We start from the raw sequence: 19453 nt of genomic DNA, 5'->3' as shown, positions 1-19453 counted from the left end.
CCATGATTCAGCGATTGACCCCTGAAGGGCTGAGAGACCTTCTTTGATGGGGTTAGGAGGAACTGCCAATCCTCTGCCACTCACTCTTATCAACACGGTAAGCTTAGATCCATGGGATCCCTCCTATAAGGAAAGGACTGCATTAGCCAGAAGCATTGGTAGTGCTTGCTCATCATTCAGTCTTCCAATTGACCGATCCTGGTTGAGATTTAAGAGCTGGACTCAGCATGGCATTACATAAAGCAATAAGCAAATATTTGCAAACGCAAATGACTAATAAACAGGAGACAGCGCAATAATCTGCCTCTCCATCTGCACCGCTTGAGGGTTTCCATAACCTACATCCAGGGAGAAAGGCTGGGTTGAAGTCAGTCACTGAGGATACAGATCAGTGTGTGTGTGTGTGTGTGTGTGTGTGTGTGTGTGTGTGTGTGTGTGTGTGTGTGTGTGTGTGTGTGTGTGTGTGTGTGTGTGTGTGTGTGTGTGTGTGTCTTATTGAAAGATAATGGGGCATAGGACACACAGTAGTGGAAGTGAATAATGAATGAGTCACCAGGCAGCATCACATATGATCACATCACATCTGTATAATGGGTGCCATTGGAATCCCCCCCCAAAAAAATCAACATTCTGAAATCGGGTTTATTAAGCCGATTCCCAAATGTAAATCACTATAATTCAACAAATCAGCCTATCAGTTCCGTTTTGTCACTAATTTCATGTACAGTGCCTTGTGAAAGTATTCGGCCCCCTTGAACTTTGCGACCTTTTGCCACATTTCAGGCTTCAAACATAAAGATATAAAACTGTATTTTCTGTGAAGAATCAACAACAAGTGTGACACAATCATGAAGTGGAACGACATTTATTGGATATTTCAAACTTTTTTAACAAATCAAAAACTGAAAAATTGGGCGTGCAAAATTATTCAGCCCCTTTACTTTCAGTGCAGCAAACTCTCTCCAGAAGTTCAGTGAGGATCTCTGAATGATCCAATGTTGACCTAAATGACTAATGATGTTAAATACAATCCACCTGTGTGTAATCAAGTCTCCGTATAAATGCACCTGCACTGTGATAGTCTCAGAGGTCCGTTAAAAGTGCAGAGAGCATCATGAAGAACAAGGAACACACCAGGCAGGTCCGAGATATTGTTGTGAAGAAGTTTAAAGCCGGATTTGGATACAAAAATATTTCCCAAGCTTTAAACATCCCAAGGAGCACTGTGCAAGCGATAATATTGAAATGGAAGGAGTATCAGACCACTGCAAATCTACCAAGACCTGGCCGTCCCTCTAAACTTTCAGCTCATACAAGGAGAAGACTGATCAGAGATGCAGCCAAGAGTCCCATGATCACTCTGGATGATCTGCAGAGATCTACAGCTGAGGTGGGAGACTCTGTCCATAAGCCACCTGGGAGACACACCAAGCATGTGGAAGAAGGTGCTCTGGTCAGATGAAACCAAAATTGAACTTTTTGTCAACAATGCAGAACGTTATGTTTGGCGTAAAAGCAACACAGCTCATCACCCTGAACACCCTATCCCCACTGTCAAACATGGTAGTGGCAGCATCATGGTTTTGGCCTGCTTTTCTTCAGCAGGGACAGGGAAGATGGTTAAAATTGATAGGAAGATGGATGGAGCCAAATACAGGACCATTCTGGAAGAAAACCTGATGGAGTCTGCAAAAGACCTGAGACTGGGACAGAGATTTGTCTTCCAACAAGACAATGATCCAAAACATAAAGCAAAATCTACAATGGAATGGTTCAAAAATAAACATATCCAGGTGTTAGAATGGCCAAGTCAAAGTCCAGACCTGAATCCAATCGAGAATCAAAGGAAAGAACTGAAAACTGCTGTTCACAAATGCTCTCCCTCCAACCTCACTGAACTCGAGCTGTTTTGCAAGGAGGAATGGGAAAGAATTTCAGTCTCTCGATGTGCAAAACTGATAGAGACATACCCCAAGCGACTTACAGCTGTAATCACAGCAAAAGGTGGCGCTACAAAGTATTAACTTAAGGGGGCTGAATAATTTTGCACGCCCAATTTTTCAGTTTTTGATTTGTTAAAAAAGTTTGAAATATCCAATAAATGTCGTTCCACTTCATGATTGTGTCCCACTTGTTGTTGATTCTTCACAAAAAAATACAGTTTTATATCTTTATGTTTGAAGCCTGAAATGTGGCAAAAGGTCGCAAAGTTCAAGGGGGCCGAATACTTTCGCAAGGCACTGTATCTTCTTGTGTTCTGTCATATTTAGCCTCACAGCCTTGCTGTTTTCTTTTCTGGAAAACCAGGGCTATAAGTAGAAGGAGTTTTATTCACTAATGTCACTTCAAAAATGAGTTCCGCCAAACAAAAACACGATAGAAAAGCATTTCTAAGAATAATGTAAGTACAGGAAATGTTGACTCAGTATGAAACTAGTTTGTGACAACTGTATTCAACTTGAAGTTAGCGACAGCAAAAAAAACAAGTCGAACAAAGTATTAGACACTATTCCCTGGGTGGAAATTGATCAAATGGACTGATATATCCACAAAACATCACCATTGTTTTATACCCATGCCTGTGGTCTGTCTGTTCTTGTTTGAAGTCTGTCTGATAGCTAGCTATAAGAAAACTCAAGAAAACCTCAGGAATGATCACAATGCACTACTTCTTTATGAGCTTGCATATCGAACAACTATTACATTCTAATGAGTCCTGTGTTCGTGAAAGTAATCTAAACTCACTATGATGGGGTCATAATAGTCTGTAGTTCAAACCGTTCAGACTTACACACCCCGCTCTAGCGCAGTTGCCGTCTACTACTGAGATGAGTGGCTCCTATGTGCGGATCCAGAACATACAGACGTCTTAAGCATGTAGCTCAAACAGGCGATTCAGGAGAAAATGTCCAGCAGTTTTAACATAGGCCTACATATTGGAGAAGTCCAAGGAAGGCGTAATGTTGGCCTGTGCACTGCGCACGCGTAACTATCAATTCAGTACCATGGACAGTGACCGCAAGTCATGGCGAAAAAAATACAGAAGCATCTAGCCGCGATTTCAGCACCATTGGCTAGTGGGCTAAACCACACCTGTAGTGAATGCCACAATGTTCCCTCATGCTATGGTTCCATTTCCCCTCTCCCCAAGAATGTTGAATTGTAAACTGATAGGGAATACATTTGAAGAGTATTGAAACCACTTCTGCAGATTCCACTGGTATTCACACAGGAACACACACACCAGATATGCATGCCCACACACACGCATACACATGCGCGCGCACACAAACACACACACACACACACACACACACACACACACACACACACACACACACACACACACACACACACACACACACACACACACACACACACACACACACACACACACACACACACACACACACACACACACACACACACACACACACAATAAGCTCTGTGTCAATATGAAGGACCATAAGCCTAACACATGGCCTCTGGGACCTTACCTTGGTCTCATGCAATTTGTAGGGATGGAATTACAATGTCTCACCAACCTTCCATTCATCACATAGCCTATGTTTGGGGCACCATCTACTGGTTCATACTGGCAACTGTCCTTTCAAGACAATGACAACTGTCCTTTAAAATAATAATGTCTAAATATACTAGCCTAAGCTTTATTGTTATTGATTAGTGTGCCGTTAGTACATGCTATTGCTGCTCTTGGCTGGAATGATAATGGACATGTTGTTTTAATTGCCAGCCATTGAAATATGATGGAGGGTAAGGCACAAAGCAGTTTGGAATAGATGTTCTCCGACAAAAAAAAATGCAATATATTTCTAAAAAACATTTATTTAAACTATAGGCTGTCATATGCCAGAAGAGGCCTTGCCACCCCTCTGAGCATGGTTTCACTCTAGGTTTCTTCCTATGGAGGTTGTCCCTTGGTCCTGCAACTAGCCATTTAAATAAAAATGTGACTATTACTTAGCCATCCATAACACTAAAAGCAAAAGTCAGTTATTATTATTATTTTTTATGTATTTAAATGGATAGTTGGGGGACAAAGCTATGGGCACTGTGCTTCTGGTTCTGCAGGCCGGAAATCTGTAAAGCAATTTGTAAAGCAAACTGCTGATTTAAAAAGGGCTTTAGAAAAGACATTTGATTTATTGATATGAAATGTTGCCTGTAATACATCAATAAAAATATATACAGTACCAGTCAAATGTTTGGACACACCTGCTCATTCAAAGGTTTTTCTTAATTTTTTACTATTTTCTATATTGTAGAATAATAGTGAAGATATTAGAACTATGAATTAACACATATGGAATCACGTATTAATCAAAAAAGTGTCAAACAAATCATCTAGATTTTAGATTCTTCAAAGTAGCCATCCTTTCCCTTGATGACAGCTTTGCACAATCTTGGCATTCTCTCAACCAGCTTCACCTGGAATGCTTTTCCAACAGTATTGAAGGAGTTCCCACATATGCTGAGCACTTGTTGGCTGCTTTTCCTTCACTCTGCGGTCCAACTCATCTCAAACCATCTCAATTGGGTTGAGGTCAGGTGATTGTGGAGGCCAGGTCATCTGATACAGCACTCCATCACACTCCTTGTTGGTCAAATAACCCTTAATCAGCTTGGAGGTGTGTTGTGTCATTATCCTGTTGAAAAACAATGATAGTCCCACTAAGCGTAAACCAGATGGGATGGTGTACCACTGAAGAATGCTGTGGTAGCCATGTTGGTTAAGTGTTCCTTGAATTCTAAATAAATCAGTGACAATGTCACCAGCGAAGCATACCCACACCATCACACCTCCTCCTCCATGCTTCACGGTGGGAAGCACACATGCGGAGATCATCCATTCACCAACTCTGCGTCTCACAAAGACACAGAGTTTGGAGCCAAAATGTGGATTCATCAAACCAAGGGACAGATTTCCACCGGTCTAATGTCCATTGCTCATTTTTCTTGGCCTAAGCAAGTATCTTCTTATTATTGGTGTCCTTTAGTAGTGGTTTCTTTGCAGAAATTCGACCACGAAGGCCTGATTCACGCACTATCCTCTGAACAGTTGATGTTGAGATGTGTCTGTTACTTGAACTCTGTGAAGCATTTATTTGGGTTGCAATCGGAGGTGCAGTTACCTCTAATGAACTTGTCCTCTGCAGCAGAGGTAAGTCTGGGTCTTCCTTTCCTGTGGCGGTCCTCATGAGAGACAGTTTCATCATAGTGCTTGATGTTTTTTGCGACTGCAAACTTGAAGGAACTTTAAAAGTTTTCCATATTGAATGACCTTCATGTCTTAAAGTAATGATAGACTCTCGTTTCTCTTTGCTTATATGAGCAGTCTTTTCCATAATATGGACTTGGTCTTTTACCAAATTGGACTATCTTCTGTTTATGATTGGCTCAAATGCATCTTAACTTTTCCTGTTAATTTAAATTCATTCCAGGTGACGGTCCTCAAAGCTGTCATCTTGGCAAAGACAGTTTCATCATAGTGCTCAAATGATGTTTTTGATATCTCAAAGTGCCGACTGCAATGCAGGTGTAGAAGCCAGGCTATGTGGGCTGTGGGCTGTGCTGGGTGGAGATTATAACAGAACATGGCCAATATGTTCAAATGTTCATAAATGACCAGCATGGTCGAATAATAATAAGGCAGAACATCATGTTGATGTCTTCACTATATAAAAATAAGAAAAACCCTGTAATGAGTAGGTGTGTCCAAACTTTTGACTGGTACTGTATATATATTGACAAGTGCACTTATCGATGTTTCTAGCCTAGGCTACAAATGTGGATTGTTTTGGAGTTATACCGTAAAAAAAATCACTGGTCCACATTGTCAGGCAATGGTGAAACGGTTTTACGCTCATTCTGGGGCAGCGTGAGACCATTATGGGCGAGACCGATTAATAACGGATCTGTACCCGGAAGTGGGTGGTTGAGTTACTGACTGGTTACCACTGCATAGATACTGCCTGCTGGGATGTGGCAGAGAACCGGAGAATCGCAGTTATTGATAGAAATCTGAGAAAACGAAAATCTGAGGCACAACTAATCACACATTTAGCCCAATACACGGCGCTGCGGTATAATTACCGAGGCATAAACGGTAGAACACGTCGCCAAAATGATGGAAGAGATACCAGTAGATAGATTTCAGGTTCCGAGCGCTGTCCAGGGAGAGATGCAGCCACTTGTAAGTGGAATGTGTTTTTTCATTGTGGTGATAAATTAAGTCATAGGCTAATATATTATGTTCCTATATTATGCGACTAAGCTAGCCTACTAGGTGTTTTACAACATACATTCTGGCTATAATGGATTGTTGAATTTAGATATTGGCCTGGTGATATTTTGTAGCATTTATTTTTTATCTCTGATAAAGGTAACACATGTAGCATTGTTCTTGGTAGGCAGCCATAAGGTCAGTAAAACATTATGCCTGCCTTTATTGCGATGAGAAGCGAATTTAGAGAAGACCTCAATCAATAGACTATCCGTTTTTTAAGAGATTGAGATGGCGAGCTGTCATCGGTGATGCCTGGCGAAAAAAAAAACATCCCTACACGTTCGCAGAAGCACATCCGCTCTGGGGACAAGCATAGGCCAATGAGGCAAAGGCCAGCTTTAACACGGTCACTGCAAAAATCCTAAGTAGTTGATTGGAATGCATGTGACCGATTACGTTATTATTGAATTGTAGGCTCTTACTGAACACTACAAAGCAATCGGGTAGCCTATCAGAGCAACTAAGGCCTAGCTGATGTTCGATTTCTTCATCACGCAGAGACTGCGAGGAGCAGTATCCTCCACGACATCATATGTGGTGTTTAACTCTGAATCAAACCCACTGGTTCGCATAAGATGTTGTTAGGCATATAGTGATGTGTCTCGTCAGTAGGCCATCTTTGTTTGCTGTACAGAGTTCGTTTCTCAGGGCCCTGGGGTACAGTTGAACCTATCTGCAATATAATACCGAGATTTCCGTGGTGGTGTAGCTTTTGGGAGCTTTGAGTGAAATGTGCATCATAGGAGTCGATGAATGGACTGTGTGCAATGAAGATGTGACTGCCTGACAACCTTTGGTGTGTGTGAATGAAAGACAGAATTGTATTAGGCTTCTATTTACTAGCCATGAATTTACTAGCCATTTACTAGCCATGTCATGAACATCCCAGATGATATGTATGGGAGTCCACTCTCTCTCTCTCTCTCTAGGACCCTGCATCATCCACAGCTTCTTCCGAAGCAGACTCAGACACGAGGGAGGAGGAGCCAGTCACTATTAACTACAAGCCCTCTCCTCTGCAGATGAAGATAGGTGAGTGTAAGAAGGCTGAGCCGAACTCACTGCCTGCTTCTGTTTATTTCAGCACCTTGGACAGGGGTCACATGACTGTAGACCAATACAAAGATGTGGGAAGCAATACAACAGCTAGGTGTACTGGAGTCAAGGCTCAATCATTCCCCAAAACCATATTACCAAAATTGAAAGGCATAAATATAAACACATTGACACATCGCATTGTGATGTCCAGTCTGTAAAATCATTGAATGAATCAAGAGTAGAAAGGAGCATTTTAGGTAGCAAATTTAGCAATATTGTAATAAGACGTGTCTTTGATGACCAACCGACCCTCATGATATCCTTTCAACAAATGTGTTCCCATAACATTTGCGAAGAGGGAGGGACTCCTATTTTTTTGAAAGCCCTGGTCCCAAAGATATCCACCCCAAGCCCCAGAAGGTCTGATATATCAAAACCTCAAGCTGGCCCACAGCAGCCATTAGCCTGACATCTATACAATGTTTTCCTCCTCGTCTGTGCGTGATGCAACATTTAAGATTGTTAAACATTTATTTGAGTAAAAAAATTCCCCACAAGTGGAACACATCACCCACAGATTTGGATACTGGGTCCTTCCACCAATTCATTGCATTTTTTAGAAGTGTAACTCTCAAGAGTTTAAAGAAAAAATGACTATAGTAAGTGCCTATTAAGTGCCAAATAAAGTAACACGGTTGACCATAACACAGTTGAACATTTCATCTTAAATCAGCCATGAATTCCCTTGTGATAGGGGGAATGGAAGCTTGTTGTGTGCAACAGGGAGTGACAATTGAATGCATGCATCACAAATTTTTTATTTTTCTAGCCCGTCTATCTCACGTTTCCTGTTTGTATTGTCACGTACACAGGTACAGTGAAATGCCTTTCTTGCGAGCTCTTTCCCAACAATTCAGTAATCAATAGCAGTAGTACTATATAAAAAAAAGTAAAGTAGAAAGAGAATGAGAAAGTAAGTAAGTTATATACAGGGCAATGGTGGAAAAAGTACCCAATTGTCATACTTGAGTAAAAGTAAAGATACCTTAATAGAAAATGACTCAAGTAAAAGTGAGTCACCCAGTAAATCACTACTTGAGTAAAAGTCTAAAACTATTTGGTTTTAAATATACATAATTATCAAAAGTAAACATTATTGCTAAAATATACTTACTGTAAGTATCAAAAGTAAAAGTATAAATAATTTCAAATTCCTTATATTAAGCAAACCAGACAGCATCATTTTCTTGTTTATAAAATGTACGGATAGCCAGGAGCACACAACATTCAGACATAATTTACAAAATAAGCATTGTGTTTAGTGAGTCTGCCAGATCAGAGGCAGTAGGGGTGACTAGGGATGTTCTCTTGATAAGTGTGTGAATTGGACCATTTTCCTGTGCTGCTAAGCATTCAAAATGTACCGAGTACTTTTGGGTGTCAGGGAAAATGTATGAAGTAAAAAGTACATTATTTCTTTAGGAATGTAGTGAAGTAAAAGTAAAAGTAAAAGTTGTAAAAAATATAATTAGTAAAGTAAAGTACAAACACCCCAAAAAACGAATTAAGTAGTACTTTAAAGTATTTTGACTTAAGTACTTTACACCACTGATACAGGGTCAGTTCAAGGGTCAGTGCCAATACCATATTTACAATGGGCAGGGATCCTGGAGGTGTAAGGGTAGATATGTACAGGGTTAAGGTGACTAGGCATCAGGATATATGATAAATAGAGTAGTAGCAGTGTATATGATGATTGTATGAGTGTGTGTGTGTGTTGAGTCAGTAAGAATTTGTGTTATTTGTGTGTGAGCAAATTAAGTGTGTGTGTGTGTGTGTGTAGAGTCCTGCGAGTCTGTATACAGTCATTGCAACATAAAAAACATAGAACAGTCAATGCAGATAGTCCGTGTAGCCATTTTTGTAGCTCTGTAGCAGTATTATGGCTTGGGGATAGAAGATGTTCAGGAGGCTGTTGGTTCCAGACTTGTTGCTCCGGTACTGCTTGCCATGCGGAAGCAGAGAAAACCGTCTATAGCTTGGGTGGCTGGAGACATCAACATTTTTTGGGCCTTCCATTCACACCTCCTGATATACACTACATGACCAAAAGTATGTGGAAACTCCTTCAAATTAGTGGATTCGGCTATTTCAGCCACACGCATTGCTGACAGGTGTATAAAATCGAGCACATAGCCATGCAATCTCCATAGACAAACATTGACAGTAGCATTGCCTTACTAAAGAGCTCAGTGACATACAACTTGGCACCGTCATAGGCTTCCACCTTACCAACGAGTCAGTTTGTCAAATATCTGCCCTGCTAGATCTATCCCTGTCAACTGTAAGTGCTGTTATTGTGAAGTGGAAATGTCTAGGAACAGCATGGCTTAGGCGCAAAGTGGTAGACCACACAAGCTCAGAGAACGGAACCGCAAAGTGCTGAAGCGCGTAGCGTGTAAAAAAAACATCTGTCCTTGGTTGCAACATCAATACTGAGTTCCAAACTGCCTCTGGAAGCAACGTCAGCACAAGAACTGTTCGTCGGAAGCTTCATGAAGTGGGTTTCCATGGCAGAGCAGCCTCACACATGCCTAAACTCACCGTGTTCAATACCAAGCGTCGGCTGGAGTGGTGTAGACCTTGCCGCCATTGGACTCCGGAGCAGTGGAAACACGTTCTCTGAAGTGATGAATCACGCTTCACCATCTGGCAGTCTGACATACGAATCTGGGTTTGGTGGATGCCAGGAAAACGCTACCTGCCCCAATGCATATTGTCAGCTGTACAGCTTGGTGGAGGAGGAATATTGGTCTGGGGCTATTTTTCATGGTTTGGACTAGGCCCTTTAGTTCCAGTGAAGAGAAGTCTTGATGATTCTGTGCTTCCAACTGTGTGACAACAGTTTGGGGAAGGCTCTTTCCTGTTTCAGCATGACAATGCCCCTGTGCACAAAGTGAGGTCCATACAGAAATAGTTTGTTGAGATCGGTATGGAAGAACTTGACTAGCCATCACAGATCCCTGACCTCAACCCCATCGAACACCTTTGGGATGAATTGGAACGCCGACTGCGAGCCAGGACTAATCGCTCAACATCAGTGCCCGACCTCACTCATGCTCTTGTGGCTGAATGGAAGCAAGTCCCCGCAGCAATGTTCTAACATCTACTGGAAGCCTTCCCAGAAGAGTGGAGGCTGTTATAGCAGCAAAGGAGGGACCAGCTCCATACTAATGCATATGATTTTGGAATGAGGTGTTCAACGAGCAGGTGTCCACATACATTTGGACATGTACTGTATGTTAATGTGGGCTATTTTTAGCACTTTTCTGGGATTCTTGATAGTTTTTATTGCTTTCCTGGGAGGCTCATCAGAGATAGACATGACAGTGATATTTATGTTTGAGTTGATAGTGCACGGTGAGCTGCACATAGTGGGCTTCCTACTCGGGCAAACCGCCTCAGTGCTAACAGTATAACTCAGGTTCATGGGCACATGATTACAGCATACAATAGCTGTAGGATTAACAGAGGCATCCAGGGGGGTTAGAGGGACATCAATTAGGTTATTCACATTATGACTGCCAGTGCTCCCGGGACAATGTACATTTGCAGCATCACTATGACAACTCAGCGACACAAGGGTAGGGCTTGGGTCACTGATAAGTCATTGTCTCAACGCAGCCTTGAAATGCGTGGACAGGGTCCAGGAGCCAAGATGATTCGGTTGGACGCCGTTTTTCCTGTAGAGCATCTTCTTTTTTCTGTTCTTCAGTTATAAGGTTAAGATGGCCCTTGCCTGATATATATGACACAGTACTGACTCGAAACCAGATGACCAGTTTAATGGTGTCAGGAAACTGGTCAGCTGAGAGCTGCCATGCCAGGATTTTGTCTGTGTCCGTACTGTATACACTGAGTGTACAAAACATGACTTAGACTGACCAGGTGAATGCAGGTGAAAGCTAAGATCCCTTATTGATCTCACCTGTTAAATCCACTTCAATCCGTGTAGATGAATGGGAGGAGACAGGTTAAAGAAGGATTTTTAAGCCTTGAGACAATTGAGACATGGATTGTGTATGTGTTACATTCAGAGGCTGAATGGGCAAGTACAAAATATTTAAGTGACTTTGAACGAGGCATGGTAGTAGGTGCCAGGCGCACAAGTTTGAGTGTGTCAAGAACTGCAACGCTGCTTGGTTTTTCACGCTCAACAGTGCCCCCGTGCATATCGAAAATGGTCCAGCCAACTTGACACAACTTTGGGAAGCATTGGATGCTTTCGACTCCTTGTAGAGTCATGCCCCAACAAACTGAGCCTGTTCCTGGCGCGATATTTAATATTAGGAAATGTATTTTTTTGTTCATACTCTAATGTTCTGTGGTGTGCAGAGAAACAGCGCGAGCTGACCAGGAAGGGATCACTGAAGAATGGTAATGCAGGTAGTCCAGTGAACCAGCAGCCGAAGAAAAACAATGTGATGGCCAGAACACGGTGAGAGCTGACTTTGGTCCTGATTAGGGCCTTCTTGATTTTGTCCCTACATTATTTTTTGTTTTATTTCTCCCTATCTCCCTCTTCACTGGTATCTTGAACCTCTCCTGTTTCTTTCACTCACTCACTCACTCTCTTTTTTCCCTCCTAGTCTGTTCCACCTCTTCTTCCTTGTGGACTCACTCTCCTGCCCATCTATAACTCTTCCCTCTCTCCCTCTCCACAGTCTGGTGGTGCCCAATAAGGGCTACTCCTCCTTAGACCAGAGCCCCGATGAGAAGCCCCTGGTTGCCATAGATACAGACAGGTATGTGACAACATCAATAACTGTCATACACAGAAATGTCCACCATCACCCTTTAGTCTCAGATCTGCCAACATACTGTAGATACAGCATTTAGGTTAAGGGCAGTGTGTGAGGTGAAAATACATATAAGATCAACAGTGATGACATGAATCTATGCAAATGCAAAACCATACACTTCCATTTATGTTGCAGTGACGATGACTTCGACATGTCCAGATACTCCTCATCGGGATACTCCTCAGCCGAGGTGAGATGTGTGAGGGCCCAGGTATCTATGCACTCTGGGTAACACTACTTAAGCCCGGTAAAGATACAACAGCCATCATAAGGAGAGGCAAGACAAAACGAACCAGTTTTAGAATTTTGTGTAGGACAGCTGACTAAAGACAGTTGCATTCAAATAAAACATTTCGAGACACGCCGTTGAGACCGTTTCCATGGTGATGGTACCTCTACAATGAAACTTTGAAACAAAGTTGCCACTGGTTGTAGCAAGGTGTTGGAGCAAACGAGCGTCATGAAATACATGCACCAGAAATAGGGCACATACGCTGAACCTCGGCCACAAGTGGATTTTACAGCAACCCCAAGCACACATCAAAATTAACAAAGAAATGGTTAATTTACCAAAAAAAAATAACATTTTGCAATGGCCATCTCAGTCTCCGGAGATGAACCCCAATGAAAACCAGTGGTCTAAATTGAAAATGGCAGTCCGTATACACAGACGAAGGATATCAAGGATCTTGGAAAGATTCTGTATGGACGAATGGTCTAAGATCCCTCCCAATGCGTTCTCCAATCTCATTAAACATTCTAGAAAAAAATAAAGGAGAGGGTGCTGGAGTATTATTTTAACCCGTCTTTTTGAGATGTATTAAACAAAATGTATTCCTCTGAGCAATTGTTAGTATATTAGTATGAAATATTCTAATTTTGATAAATTAGTTTGAGCATACAATATAGCTCAGTATTTGTATTATTGTAACGGCTGTCTTCCTCTGACGAGGAGGAGTAGTAAGGATCGGAGGACCAATGCGCAGCGTGGTACGTGTTCATGCTCTTTATTAAAACAACCGAACACTGAAACCAAACAATAAACGACACGTGAAATAACCAACCGAAACACACAGACACAGAAAATAATCACCCACAACTCAAAAGTGAAACCAGGCTACCTAAGTATGGTTCTCAATCAGGGACAACGATTGACAGCTGCCTCTGAATGAGAACCATACCAGGCCAAACACATAAATCCCAAAACATAGAAAAAGGAACATAGACAACCCACCCAACTGACCTGACCATACTAAAACAAAGACATAACAAAAGAACTAAGGTCAGAATGTGACAATTATTTAATTTATGCAATCTTTGCTAATCTTTGTCAAGGCTGCCAATAATTTTGGATCTGACTGGATCTGAGATAGCAAAAGCTCAGGTTGCCCAGCCCGGCGGTGATACAATCATCGGCAAAATCATTCGCAAGGAGATTCCTGCAAAAATATTATTTGAAGGTAACTGCTGGACTAAACACAGAACTTCTGCGTACTGTTCTCTGATTTTCTAAACGGACCCGTCTCTTTTCAAATCTTTAGGCGACATGAGACGTTCTGAAACTAGACTGTTTGATCAAGCAAACTTTGTTCTCAAACTGCATTAAACCATCTTGTCTTGTCTCGGCCATTGTATCTGTAATGGGCTGTACAGTCATGCCAAGCCATTGCCACTCACTCCCCAACACACTCACAATCTCAAGGTTCTTTCCCTTCACAAACCTAATTACAGTAAATGCAGATTACTGTTGGATAGAAATTCCGGCTACCTATATTCATTATCCAAATATCAAACCAACACCACAACTGACTCATTCTCCAAGCAACTTACATTCATTATTTTAGCCTTATGTCTTTATCATGAAACCATTTAGCGATTGTACCAAGACTGGTTTCCTGATATGATCACTGAAGTAAGTAGACTCCAGTAAGTCATAGTGTTCATTGATTTCCCTGTGTAACAATATGACGAGCCTTAGTTACATGATGGGTACTCCTTGAAGACTACTAGCCAGCCTTTTTAAGTCTATGGTAACATTTCTTCAACCTCAGTAATGTTATTGACAGACCCCTACAACCCCTAGTAATGTGACTGACCATCCAATACAACCTCTAGTAACATGCCTGACCATCCAATACACCCCCTAGTAACATGCCCGACCATCCCCTACACCCCCTAGTAACGTGACTGACAATCACCTACACCCCTTAGCAGGGTTGGGATTATTTGTATGCAAAAGTAATACTTGACATATTCCTTGTTACTTTACAATATTACTTAGTGTGGAAAGTAAAGTGTTATATTACAAGCTATATTATTTTGCGTTACTTTCATGAAAAAAATCTCTATGTTTGTTTTACTGTCAGAGGGAGCAAGGCGAGCCATGCGCGCTCTACCAAGGATTGGTCACTTACTAACTTCCTGTGGTAGTCTACAAGTGCTGCGCTATATATGGGGTGCTTGATTAGCCATATTCTGTATACTATAAGCAAAACATCTGTACAGATTTCCTATCTTTTCATTAAAAATCTTTCTCTCGCGCTGCCAGTTCTGGTTATAGATCGCTCGTACACGGACCCATAGTGATGTATAGAGTGCACACTTGCCACTAGACGGGAAAGCCCTCCCTGGGCTTTGCTACTTTATCACAGAAGCGACAATGGCAAAGATCAGTGGTGCGCCCTCTGTACATTTCTATGGACAGCACAGCCTTTCTCCACTCGCTCGAGAACTAGATGAGGAAACAAGTTGAGATTCCATCATGGAAACACACACCCGGTAGAGATATGATTCTGAAAGTAACGCACACGTTGTTTGACAAAGTAACTGTAATAATATTACCCAATTTGAAAAAGTAACACTCTACTATACTCCGTTAATCATAAAAGTAATCTGGTTACATAAACGCATTCATTTGTAAACATGTTACCTCCAACACTGCCCCTAAGTAACATGACTGACCATCACCTAGAGCCCCTAGTAACATGCCTGACCATCCCCTACATCCCATAGGAACATGACTAACCATCCCCTACAGCCCCTAGTAACATGCCTGACCATCCCCTACATCCCCTAGGAACATGACTAACCATCCCCTACACCCCTAGTAACATGCCTGACCATCCCCTACACCCCTAGTAACATGCCTGACCATCCCCTACACCCCTAGTAAGATGACTGACCATCCCCTACATCCCCTAGGAACATGATAACCATCCCCTACAGCCCCTAGGAACATGACTAACCATCCCCTACATCCCTAGTAACATGACTAACCATCCCCTACACCCCTAGTAAGATGACTGACCATCCCCTACACCCCTAGTAAGATGACTGACCATCCCCTACACCCCTAGTAAGATGACTGACCATCCCCTACATCCCCTAGGAACATGACTAACCATCCCCTACATCCCCTAGGAACATGACTAACCATCCCCTACACCCCTAGTAAAATGCCTGACCATCCCCTACACTCCTAGTAACATGCCTGACCATCCCCTACACCCCTAGTAAGATTACTGACCATCCCCTACAGCCCCTAGGAACATGACAACCATCCCCTACACCCCTAGTAAGATGACTGACCATCCCCTACATCCCCTAGTAACATGGCTGACCAGCCCCTAGTAACATGGCTGACCATCCCCTACAGCCCCTCGTAACATGGCTGACAATCCCCTACAGCCCTAGTAACATGTCCATTATCTCCACTCTCACAGCAAATCAACCAGGACCTGAATATCCAGCTGTTGAAGGATGGTTACCGGCTGGACGAGATCCCTGACGACGAGGACCTGGATCTGATCCCGCCCAAATCTGTCAACCCCACCTGCATGTGCTGCCAAGCCTCTTCCTCCACCGCCTGTCAAATCCAGTAGCTCACGCATGCGCAATATGTTCACTCTGTCACTAGAGCAGCGACAGAGAGAATTGACAGAACATGATAATTTTATGACAACAAATAATTAAGACGAGGAGAATTAAGACAAAAATACATCAACATTTTCAAATACGACTAACAGTGATTACTTCCTCCTATGGTAGGACATGCACTTCTGTTTGTGTTTGAGGCCTCTCAGATGCCTCCTCTGGGCCAACATTGTGTTATACAAGTGAAAATGATTACAAAATAATGTTCATGTCCCTAAGAATAAGACATATTATTGTAACTGCTGCTGATCAAAGCTGCTCTGCTTACCTGACTTCAAGGTCATATTTATTGTGTTTAAATTCAGTATATTTTAATGGTCATGGACTTTTTATTTGAAGGATCTGTATGATTGTACATGCTGGGGTGTTTTTTGAAGATTCATATCTGGTTATGTTATATCTGGTATCTGTATTTTGGTACTGAAAGCAGGGTTGTGTAGCACCGGCCTGGTCAATACACTCATTCAGTCTACATTCTTGCCCTCTTTCTTATATTTTTTTTATTGGTTTGAGGTATTTATGGTTTTGGTCTTTAGGGATGAATGTATTGCAAAGGGATGACATGCATGATGAGCACCTACTGTAATTGGATTGGGAGATCTTACTGCTGCACACTGCTATTTTGGCCATTCTTCATTGATTTATCACTTTTGAATGTATAATTCTTGCACATTTGAATTTGTTTGGGTTCTAAGGTGATATGCGTACATATGTCCCTAATCTGCCATGATCCTTATTCAAGAGGAAGATATAGAATTCATACTTTGCTCACCTATCATTGGATTCATTCTAGAACACAATGATTTCACAGCTAGATTACTATATTCACCCCCATAGAGGCCACAGGGAACAAGTGTTTGTGTAATAAAAGTACACGCTGACATCCAATATCCTTTTGGATACAGCCTGTAATGACATCCTACCATGTCCCTCCCACAGTGTGTCTAACTAACCACTCCCCAATGACATCCTACTAACAAGTCTTGATTGGCACAATCATTATAAATAATGTCAAAGGAGAACACACATGCATCATCAACTAAATGAGTGGGGTGCAATTTATTTCAGTCGCGTGGTTGATTGGAACGTGATCTAGTGATCATACGTATCATTAAGTTTGAGCACTAATCCCTCACTATCACCCTCACTCAAACACCCTTCGGAGTTGATTTGCGATTAGAGTATGCCTGAAGTACAGAACATTCAAACAAAATGTGTACATTTATCGCCAGTCTCATGACTTAACGTATTTCAAAGAGATTTGCAATATATGAAGGTATGCATTTAAAAAATAAAAAAAATGGACAAAAAAATAAATGATGATTATGTTCTCATGTGGACACTTCCATTCCAGTATTTAACAGTGTTATTGTTCTGTGTAGTGTATGATATCAATAAACACAAAGCCATCTGAACCTGCGTAGGGTGTCTCTAATATCTACAGTTCTGGACATAAAAAAAGTTTATTTTCCAAATTGCTTTGCTACATCCAGTTATTGTTAATATGACAAAAACGTGCAGGGTGACAGCAAGTACTAAGTACAGCTGTGGGGCTTGGCATGCACTCTGTTGATCATATGGGTAGGGTAAGTGTAATTGCATCACATAGACCATACAGATGTACAAAGTTAACTGTTTTAATGTTAAAGGTCTCTGACAATTAATTACACAGGTATTTACCGGGAGAAGGAGTATCATAGGTTATCCACAGATGCACGTTGAAAATGACAGCGTCAGACTTTCAGAAAATTAAAACAACTTCAAAACGTCAATAATGCTGATGCAGAAATGCTAGCTGAGAGGCACAGATTATTACACAAACCCCTATGCAAATAACAAAATGAATGTACAAAGTTTTAAAAATGTTGAGAAATGTATTTGTTTGTTAATTTCGCAGTACTGCAAATGTTGTAGTAGTAATCTAAGATGCAACAGAACTTCACATTGTATTTAGATATTTTAACAGTTGGCAATTTGACACCAATCTCAGTTTGATGAGTATCCCATAAATGAATACCCATTTAACTGCACTGCTTTGTGGTAGAATATATATAACAAGGTATAACATAACTATAATTTAGGCAATTTATTATCAACTACTAGCACAAACATGACTGCCTAGGTGATTTATACTATTACATTATGAGGCACTTTTCTACACAAGGCCTCTCATTGTCTGGCAGTGTAAAAACATTGTCCAAATAAACAAACATTTCAGTGACGATATTGCTCACACCACCAGGGGTCACTACAGACCAGTACAAAGCTATTACTAAACAGAAAACACACAGAGTCATGTTCAGTAGGGCACTGGTCACACAGTAGCAAAACATTTTTATAAACATTTAACAGAAAGTAAAGTAACTAGCACTCAGAAAAAAAGGTTTCAAAAGGGTTCTTTAGCTGTCCCCATAGGAGAACCCTTTTTGGTTCCAGGTAGAAATAACCCTTTCGGGTTCCATGTAGAACCCTCTGTGGGAAGGGTTCTGAATCGCCTCGCTAATCATGTTGAATACATTTGTCTGTTAAATTGAACTAAGCAAGCTGCTAGATCGTTCAGTTTACATCTTGCCTACAGGTTACTGTAGACTATCTGACATGAGATGTAGGCCTATCAGGGGCTATAGCCTACCTGCCTTAAGCAAACAATGGCAAGTTAAATTAGAAACATAAACCCAGATTTTTGTCTGTAGCCTATGCCTATTGAAAGGACAAGTCAATCTAGCAAATGGGCTATTTATAACGGCTTGTAGTCATCTGGCACAAAATAGCACAATTGCCAGAAAATAATCTAACATTAGTTAAAAAAAAAAAGATTGTCCAAGTGTTTCTTGCTCAGAGATTTCGAGAACATCTGTCTAACATTCATCACTCTAACTCTCCTGTCGAATTTATCTATAGTTATGGACATTCTTAAAGAGGATTTATTTAAAATTATACACCTGGTTCGAGCCCTGAATGCTGTATATAAGACCATATACAACGGGTATGACAAAAAAATACTTTAAATATTTTCAAATGACGTTGGTAACCAGTTTAATAATAATAGCAATAAGGCACCCCAGAGATTTGTGGTATATGGCCAATATACCATGGCTGTATCCAGGCACTCCATGTTGCGTCATGCGAAGAACCTTAGCCGTGGTATATTGGCCATAATACCATACTCCCTTCTCCTTTATTGTTTCATCATAGCTGTCAAACGAGTTAAATCGACATCCATTGATGGGAATTGATCTGGCGAGTTAAATAAGGGCAAATGATCTTTTCTCTTTCTCAAATGATCTTGTCTCCTTTATTACGTCATGTCATA

General features: G+C 41.3%; 1 protein-coding gene across 2 annotated transcripts; it reads left to right on the top strand.

Moving 5' to 3' along the window:
* The first annotated feature begins 5916 nt into the window (after positions 1-5916).
* fam219ab (family with sequence similarity 219 member Ab) lies at positions 5917-17555 on the top strand. Of its 2 annotated transcripts, none has more exons than XM_035735592.2 (6): positions 5917-6214; positions 7237-7339; positions 11741-11843; positions 12070-12150; positions 12343-12418; positions 15930-17555. In XM_035735592.2, exons 1-6 carry the CDS (start codon positions 6146-6148, stop codon positions 16086-16088), a joined length of 591 nt encoding a protein of 196 aa, XP_035591485.1. In that variant the 5' UTR covers positions 5917-6145; the 3' UTR covers positions 16089-17555. The 2 variants fall into 2 exon arrangements, with proteins under 2 accessions (XP_035591485.1, XP_035591486.1); XM_035735593.2 differs by having other exon boundaries at positions 5920-6214; positions 12343-12397.
* Positions 17556-19453: the final 1898 nt, after the last annotated feature.

Source organism: Oncorhynchus keta, chromosome 25 (assembly GCF_023373465.1).
Source record: "Oncorhynchus keta strain PuntledgeMale-10-30-2019 chromosome 25, Oket_V2, whole genome shotgun sequence".
In the NCBI taxonomy this organism is placed as follows: domain Eukaryota; kingdom Metazoa; phylum Chordata; class Actinopteri; order Salmoniformes; family Salmonidae; genus Oncorhynchus; species Oncorhynchus keta.
This window is presented reverse-complemented; position numbering and strand designations above follow the sequence as displayed.

Bases quoted from the DNA above. Each gene is read 5' to 3' on its own strand.
- fam219ab (XM_035735592.2), top strand. From the start codon at position 6,146: ATGATGGAAGAGATACCAGTAGATAGATTTCAGGTTCCGAGCGCTGTC. The intron at 7,340-11,740 runs GTGAGTGTAAGA...TGTGGTGTGCAG, and splicing joins TCCTCTGCAGATGAAGATAG to AGAAACAGCGCGAGCTGACC. The intron at 11,844-12,069 runs GTGAGAGCTGAC...CCCTCTCCACAG, and splicing joins AATGTGATGGCCAGAACACG to TCTGGTGGTGCCCAATAAGG.